Source organism: Nicotiana tomentosiformis, chromosome 7, assembly GCF_000390325.3.
Source record: "Nicotiana tomentosiformis chromosome 7, ASM39032v3, whole genome shotgun sequence".
NCBI lineage: Eukaryota > Viridiplantae > Streptophyta > Magnoliopsida > Solanales > Solanaceae > Nicotiana > Nicotiana tomentosiformis.
This window is the reverse complement of record NC_090818.1, coordinates 77091773-77101165: the sequence shown is the minus strand read 5'-3', so window position 1 is coordinate 77101165 and position 9393 is coordinate 77091773. Positions and strand designations below refer to the sequence as shown.

Sequence of the window (9393 nt, the reverse complement as noted above, 5' to 3'; positions counted from 1 at the left end):
TGTTACGAGCATGTGTGTTGGATTTTAAAAGAAGTTGGGATGAACATCTACCTCTTATCGAGTTTTCATATAATAATATTTACCACTCCAGTGTCCAGATGGCTCCGTATGAGGCTTTGTATGGGCGTAAGTGTAGATCTCCTATAGGGTGGTTTGATGTTGGAGAATCTGGGTTACATGGGCCAGGACTTGGTTCATCAGACCGTAGAGAAAGTAAATCTTATCTAGGAGCGACTGTTGACAGCTCAGAGTCGTCAGAAGTCATATTCTGACATGCTGCGATGAGACTTAGAGTTCGAGGTTGATGACCGGGTATTCTTAAAGGTGTCACCTATGAAGGGCGTGATGAGGTTTGGCAAGAAAGTCAAGCTTAGCCCACGGTATATTGGGACTTATAGGATTATTCAAAGAGTGAGCCGAGTAGCTTATGAGTTAGATTTACCCTCGGAATTGGAGTCTGTCCATCCGGGTTTTCACATATCTATGCTACGGAAGTGCATTGGGGATCCTACCCGTGTGATGCCCACTGATGATGTACAGATCACGAAGGACTTATCGTACGAGGAAGTTCCAGTTGCCATCCTAGACCGACAAATCCGCAAGCTACGAAATAAGGAGGTAGCCTCCGTGAAGATTTTATGGAGAAGCAAGAATGTGGTCTAAATACTTCAGCACAGCTCTTTTCAGACCAATAGGTCATCATGTAAGCTCTTATTTTTTACTTTCAATATTTATGATTGACGGCCGTGTGAGGCCAAGTGTTGTTATTTATAGACATTGGCAATGTGTGGCATGTATAGTATGTATTCTAGCTGCGTGCAGGTTGGTTTTAGTCTAGTGTACGGAGGAGACTCTGGAAAAAGTTTCCCGAGTCTCTAAGAGTAAACAGTCGAGGACGAATGTTCCTAAGGGGGAGTATATTACACCCGGTACTTTCATGTTGGAATGCATCTTAGGTGGATCGATATAAGTCGGAGAGTTTAAGGACCTTTACCAAGATAATGATGAATTAAAACATGTGTTAAGGAAGTATCATGAGGGTTGGAGACTAATAAGCGCATCTCGAATGTTCCAAAGGGGGTGAATGATGTTACACCCCATATTTCCGTACGTAAAAGTACGTCGTAAGCAAGCTAATCTAAGACCAAAAATGAGATCATCTTTGAAAGTATATAAAGTAAGTTAATCATGTTATCTTGGAGGTTACATATATTTAAGATCATGAACAACAAGTACAAAGGGGTTGGAAGGTTCATAAGCTAAAGGAATTGAAGAAAATAATGTTTCGTCGAAAGTCGACAAGTTGGGAATGTTATAACCCATACCTTTGGGGTGAGACTAGCATGCTTAACATGATAAGAGGGTTATGTTATGAGTTATTTTAGTCGTATTATAGTAATGTGTTAAGTTTTTAAGTCAAGCAAGTTTTGGAACAAATGTCGATGAAAGTCATCACAAGTTACGTTCATAAGTTTTACTGAAATTTGGGTCAAATGTCACTGAGCTTTTCTCCCAAAATACTTAGAGTTACAGGGTGATCCACCCGTCAAATTGAATTTCTATGAATCTATTTTCTAACACATTAAATCATTTGTTAATAAGATATTGTATTAGAGAGATATATGCATTTGTGCGAGACGGCGCAGACTGCATAGGTGACAAGTGTCACTTACTTGCTTAAATGAGAGGACTAAATATGTAAAAAAAAAGGGGCCAGTTCGGGTCAGCCAAAGAGACATTTTAAGGGATTATTTCCTTCATATATCAAACTCATTATAGAGCATAAAAACCAGAGATAAGTCACTGCAAAGTTCTCCCAAAAAAATTCAACACAAACCCTAATTGACTTTCTCTTCTTTTCAAGTTCTAGTTGGATGAAAACCTAAGGGTTGAAGAACCAAGATATGAGCTGAAATATTCACCAAATAAGGTGAGTATACTGCTCTATTTCATCCATTGTTTCTTCTGTAAAAGTATAGAAATTCGTTCTATAATTGTAAGAAATCACGGGACGGTGATCGGAAGCCGTGAGTTCGAGTTATTCAACTTGTAGTGGACTGTTTCGTGTTGTTGTTGGATTGTGTGTTTTGCTACTGTTTTATGGATTTTTGGAGGATAAATGGTGTGTATAAACACCACATAAATGCGGAGGTGGTGGGCTGGTCATTCGTAGTAAAATTTTTGGGTTGTTTGACACTACTATGGTGGTCGTTTTGCGTATGAAGAGATTGGGTGTGTTGGGCTGTTTTGTGGTATTTGTGATGGACATAAGGTTGGAAAATGATGTATATATGCTGTTATTGTTGTGTTATTGTGCTATTGGTTTTATCTCGAATTGGGAGGAAGTAAAGATTATAGGGGAGATGCTGCTTGTTTTAATATAAAATAAGCTTGTCGTTCGTTGTGCGATAGTTGTACCTTTCGTAACTTAATTATAGTATTATTATCGTTGTTGTAGATTAAGGTGCGAAGAGACGAGTTCAACATGGTTATTGGAAATATTGCGATAAGGTATGTTAAGGATAAACCTTTTCTTCATTTTGGCATGATCTCGTAATTACATGGTTTTGATAACGAGACATAAAGAGAAATTTGTACTCCTGTATTTATGTACATTATCCTAGTCTCATAAGTTACAGTATTCTCCTTATCGGGACTTTGTATTCAGTTAAGTATTGTCTTATTCCAGTAAAGAGAGTAGAGGGTCTATATATATATATATATATATAGACAGTAGTACAGTATTTTCACCACCATCGAGCTATAATCGGTGGGCAGGACCCTATTGGGCAACCTCTGATCAGATGGTAAGTTATATACCGAGACTGTTGTGGTCGAGCGCCTATGAGCGATCCCAGAATGGCCGAGATACCGAGCTTAGTATGGCCGAGCGCCTATAAGCAAGTCTACTATGGCCGAGCAGTTACACGTACCGAGCCTTATGGGGCAAAACTACTATTTTACTTACTATATTAAGAGGGTTGAGTCAGTATCAGCAGGTACATTACTTTCAGTTATTCTATTTCCTTACATACTCGGTACATTATTTTGTACTGACGTCCCTTTTCTAGGGATGCTACATTTCATGCATGCAGGTTCAGATAGACAGACGGGTAGACCTCCTTAGTTGGTGTTGTCTGAGTTCAGCTTGATCGGTAAGCTCCACGTCCTTCAGAGTTGCCGGGTCTAGGGTTTTGAGTACATATTGTATATATATATATATATATATATATATATATATATATATATATATATATATATATATGGGTTGGTTGGGGCCCTGTTCTAACCACAATACATCCATCAGTAGAGGCTTGTAGACATATCCTATCAGTTAGTGCAATATGTTGGGCTTGTAGGACTTGTATATATATATATATATATAGATATATATATTGTTTTGTTTTGTCAGCTGTAGTAGTTATGACGGCGTTGTCGGCCCAACTTTATATTGATGTTTAGTCAGAGCTAGTCTCCGTTCAGTTTTATATTTTGTTTCATAAATTGTCTTGCAATGTGGCCCGATGGACAAAGTATGACATTGTTTGTTCAGAGTCCCTCAGTCTCAAGTTGGTACGCTTGGTTAAGTGAGGCACCGGGTGCCGGTCTCGCCTCCCTAGGTTTGGGGCGTGACACTATTCTCTTTGAATCATTACTCAATCAAAAGCCTAAATGTCATCCTCTTATCATTTATCACAACCACACCCTTATTCTACTACCAGGGAAGCATTCCATCTCTTCTAAATTCTCCTACTCTTAGACTTCTCCGAGTTCATTCAGGCTATATTGAGCTTTCTATAACTTACAGAAATCATCAGCTCTCTTGTTTTGATGGGCTTAATCCCGAGGCCTTACCTATTCTTGTCACCTTCTCACTCACCTTTTCTTATCCATACTCCTGTGTACCTCAGACCTTGTCTCTCTACCACACTTTAGCTTGCAACCTTCACATATCTATTTTTACTACTCGCAACCTTCCTTTAACTTTCTAGCACCATAGATTTCCTTATGTTATTCTAAAACCTTAAGAGAGACATCACGTCATCTCTAACTCTTCTTTACTCTCTTAACTAGACCTCTCGGTACTTGGAAACCATAGGTTGGAATATGTTCTACTGACGATACTACTATTATTTCTGGATACTAAATCACGACACTTCTAGCCCTCTATCTGAAGTTTGGACTATTCACAACCTTCTGCACTTGAGTATCTCGTACCTCCTTTACCTTTACCTTTCTTACCTTTAAATCTCGCATCATATCTTCTATGGCTTTCATAACCCCATTCCACATTGGTGGAATTCACATCCACACCTTAAAGCTCTACTATAATACTTGCACCTCTAGTGCCTACACAATCCGGCGTGAGCTTCATACAGACTTTTTATGAGGCTGGTACTCTTCTAACTGGCTTTATCATAGAGACATTATAGAATCTGTCCACTGCACTATCTCTCTTGTACATCTGATATTAAGAGTGATTCTGCAATGTCCTAAATCACGATTTCTATAATTATCTTGGTCTAATAATCAGACTCCTGATTTACTTAGCTGATGTAACCCATTCGTTTCCTCTTCTCTTTCAGCCCTTAAGTAGGCTTAAGTTATCTTCCTATCTGTGGCTCAGGGTATTAATTATTACTTTAGCCTTTCGTGGATGCTATAGAACATCCATGATATAGCCTTTTAACAATTCAAGCCTTCGTCTGTGACATGGACTCAATTCTTTCTTTTAACTTATACCAGAGCCTCCTATAGCTGTATAAATTGCAACATATATGCTGCATGGATAGCACTCTAAAATCTTAAGTGCTTCATAATGTAACTAATTATGGGTCATAGATCGAGTAATTCCTTTCATGCCTTCTCAGTTGTCTTCAAATGTAAGCAATTACTTTTCCTGGTCATTCTGCCACTTGTTGCATGAATACTTTACTTATCTTAGTTCCCACACATACTGGAATTTCATGTAACTCATATGATCTCGAGTATTACTTTTGATTTTACTTCCCGTTCATCAGTCACAATAGGTGCCACTTTCTTATGGAGCGCATATAATGTTGTAGTGAGACTGTTGTTACAAGATCGTTTCTTTTTTAGGTCACTATGCTTAGATTGAGGCCTTCTTCCTTATTTCCTCAGCTAGTCTTTCGTTGTAGCACTTAGGGAAGACCCTCTGACTCTTGCAAAGCTACAAGCTTATTACATCGTATACCCGACAAAATTTTTTATGTTCTTACTTGCCTATAATTATCCTTAATTACTTACCTCCGCGCCATTTTGCTCATAAGGTTACTTCTGAACTAAACTTTAATTGTCTCCCCAGTGTCACTCTCTTTTATTCTCGTAACACTTAGACGATACCTTTAACTACCCCAATTGCTATCTTAATGTTTCTCAAGGATTACGATGTCATCATATCTGCGAGACTTAATTCCCTATGTTGGGTTTTACTACGTTAATCTTGCACGATATATTGATTTATATGTATCCTCTTGTCCAGCCAAAATTAGACTCTTCCTACATCAACTACTAACTACTCGTTGGTCCATTCTCAAATCTGTATTCCACGTAATCTCTCTTGGGTTATTTCCTTTTTCTTAACTTACCTCTCGCACTGGCTCCTTATGTATCAAGGTTCGTTCACACTTATTTATCAATAACATCCTGGGGCGGGAACCCTTACTGCCTCTCCCTGGCGTAGTGATTTCATAATGTTCTTGAGTCGTAACATATCTGTAGGATTTGAATAAGTGCAATCTCATCTCTTTCGCATTTTTATCGCATTCTTCCTTTACCATTCCATAGTTACCCGAACCACTTAACTCTGACTTAATATCATATCACACCATCTTCCCCCTTTAGGGGAGTACTAGCATTTAATGCTCTGAGGTTTTACATGCAAATGTTTTACCTCTTCATCTTCGGCGTCTTTCCATATTTTCAAAGACCCTTACTCGGCTTGCAGTAACCCTTTTGTACCAGGGATAACTGAATTTTTTATGCACGAGGGTGACACCTAGTGTAACCGGCACACTTAGTCCCTTAAGCTTAACTCTGCTCACAGTGCTTGCTTTAGGGAAGCGTCTTCCTGAATGACCTTTAAAGGTTATTCTTCTGTTGTCCATTCTATTATTGCCGGAACGCGATCTATGAAATTCTCACGATGTCAACTATTATCAAATCTTCCGATCCCTAATTCATATTGATTTTATCTTATTTACTAGCCCATACTAGTTTCTATTACTACGGGGGGGGGGGGTCTAACTTAGACTTTTGGTAATCACGTTGGAGTCACCAACTCATTTCTCGAAATAAGGATATGACTTTATGGCATATACTATTTTATTGTCTCAAGGCCTGTCACCTTTTGTCTTTTCTTTCACTTGACTATAGACTCCATCATCCTGTCATATTTTAATTTACTATTATCACCCATTTATCACATCTTACTTATAATGCTTCATTTACTCTCTTCTTATTCTCCTGCTAATATTTATGTCTATCACTTTATTATGAAGACTTCAACAAAGCATTCTTCCCCTTTTTGCTCCCCTTGCTCCATCCAATGGCTCTTCGGGTCGCCTAACATCCTCACTTTACTAGGAACGGGAGCCATACTAAGGTAAATAATTATCCCTTCTAGGATTGTGGTGCCTATCTTCTAAAATTTCTAAACATTCTAGTATTCATATCTGACTGTACTATTCTAGAGTGTACCGTCTGAGTGTCCTCACAAGGAGAACTATTATCACGTTTACAATAACCTTTGGAAATGTCATCTAACGCTAACAATCCATCCACCATTTTGGGTTAATCTAACCCCCGTTGCATCCTAATATCCCATCCTTCTCTTAAACTATATCCGTTAGCTCCCATAGGACATAACAGAGATAGGTGTGACCAATTATACATACCTCTGTTACAGTTGATGGTAACTTAGAATACTTATATTTCTCTACCTGAATTATATGTACTGATAATCTTCACTAACTGGGTACCTCGCACCCTTCTTCAACTTGCTTCTGTTACATGTTAAAACTTATACTTTTACCTTCTGATACTCTCATGACTTGCTATTCACGGGGTGTGTTTGATATTCGCATCTTAGGGTCTTAAGAAGAAAATTTGCACATCTGGTATGCATGATCTGATAGGGCCTCACTCTAGGCCACGTTGTCATGAATTCTCTCTCTACTAGTGCCCTTACCTGTTGCTGTATTAGCCCTCTGGCTAGCTTTAATTTTTCTAATTGCAAGCATCTCTATATCATTAGCAAACATAAGTCTTGGCTCAAATTCTTATGACTTAGCGCTATAACACAATTTTGATTTGAAAGAAGGGTAACAGACTCCTAAATGCCTTATAGCTTCCTGTTTATATAGTGTGGTGCACAACACATCTATAAATAAGGCTCTACCAGACACGGCTTATAGACTCCCTAGGATAGAACTGCTCGGATACTAAGTTTATCACGCCCAAACCTGGGGAGGCGTGGCCGGCACGTATAACTGCTCTGCCATAGTAGGCTCGCTCATAGGCGCTCGGCCATACTAGGCTCTGTATCTCGGCCATTCCGGGCTCACCTATAGGCGCTCGACCATAGTAGGCTCGGTATATAACTTACCAACTGATCTAAGGTTGCCCAATAGGGGCCTACCCACCGATTATAGCTCGATGGTGGTGAAAATATTATAATATTGTACGCGTATATATATATATATATATATATATATATATATATATATATATATGTATGTATACACCCTCTAATCTCTTGATTGGAAGAAGACAATACTTAACTGAATATAAAGTCCCGATAAGGGAGAATACTGTAACTTATGAGATTAGGATAATGTACATAAATTCTGGAGTACGAACTTCTCTTTATGTCTCGTTATCAAACGCATGTAGTTATGAGATCATGCCAAAATGAAGGAGAGGTTTAGCCTTAAGATACCTTTGTTGATAACGACTCAATATACATTGCTCGTAGAACTGCAACCTACATCAAGGTATGAACTATGGTTAATACCATGGAAAAACTCAAAATACATTTCTAAGCTATTAGCTCTCTTACGGAGAATTGGGCAGCACTTCCCCTATATTTCCTCACTTCTCCGAATACAAAATAACAACATCATCAATATCAACAGCTAATCCTATCAATTCAACCGCTCAACAACGTAAGAACAATTCAAACAATAGTACAACGAGCAACAAGCTCGGTTTGCTGTGCATTGATGACTTATTTGATCAGCTTCAGGATGTTCTCGAAGATTGACTTGAGATCGTATCACCAGTTCAAGATTAGGCTTCGTACGCCCCTAAGACTACTTTCCAAACTCGCCATGGGCATACTGATTTTTGGTGATGTCGTTTGGGGTTAACTAATGCCCCAGCAACTTTTATGCACTTGATGAGTTGTGTGTTCCAGCACTATTTGGATTCATTTTTCATTGTGTTTATTGATGATATATTTGTATATTCCCATAGAAGGGAGGAGCACGAGTAGCATTTAAGGATTGTGCTTCAAACTTTGAGGGATAAGAAGCTATATGATACATTTTCCAAGTGCGAGTTTTGGTTAGACTCGATGGCATTCTTGGGTCATGTGGTATCTAGTAATAAGATCAAAATGGACCCGAAGAAGATTGAAGCAGTTCAGAGTTGGCCCAGACCTTCTACCGCTATAGAGATCAGGAGCGTTTTAGGTTTGGCTGGTTATTATCGTCGCTTCATAGAGGGATTTTCATCTATTGCAGTCCCATTGACTAAGTTGACTCAGAAGGGTGCATCGTTCAGGTATTTAGATGAGTGTGAGGAGAGATTTCAAAAGCTTAAGACAGCTTTGACTACAACTCTAGTGTTCGTTTTGCCTTCAGGATCGGGTTCATATATAGTTTATTGTAATGCTACGCGGGTTGGAATTGGGTGTGTGTTGATACAATATGGTAGGGTGATTGCCTATGCGTCGTGCCAGTTGAAGCTCCATGAGAAGAACTATCTGGTGTATGATTCGTAGTTGGCAGCTATTGTACATGCACTCAAGATTTAGAGGCATTACTTAGATGGCGTGTCTTGTGAGTGTATACGGATCATGGAGTCTTTAGCATATATTCAAGAGAAGGATTTGAACTTGAGGCAGCGGAGGTGGTTGGAGCTATTGAAGGACTATGATATCACTATTCTTTATCATCCAGAGAACGCCAATGTGGTAGCAGACGCCTTGAGTAGGAAGGTGGAGATTATGCAGAGTTTAGCATTTATTCCAGCTGGGGAGAGGCCTTTGGCTATGGATGTTCAGGCTTTGGCCAACAAGTTTGTGATATTGGATATATTGGAGCCTAGCAGGGTTCTTTCTTGTGTTGTATCTCGGTCATCCTTATTTGA

General features: G+C 39.0%; 1 protein-coding gene across 1 annotated transcript; it reads left to right on the top strand.

The window, feature by feature from the left end:
* Positions 1–8596: 8596 nt before the first annotated feature.
* Positions 8597–9025, top strand: LOC138895844 (uncharacterized mitochondrial protein AtMg00860-like). The gene has a single exon (XM_070180584.1). The coding sequence runs from the start codon at positions 8597–8599 to the stop codon at positions 9023–9025; it is 429 nt and encodes a 142-aa protein (XP_070036685.1).
* Positions 9026–9393: the final 368 nt, after the last annotated feature.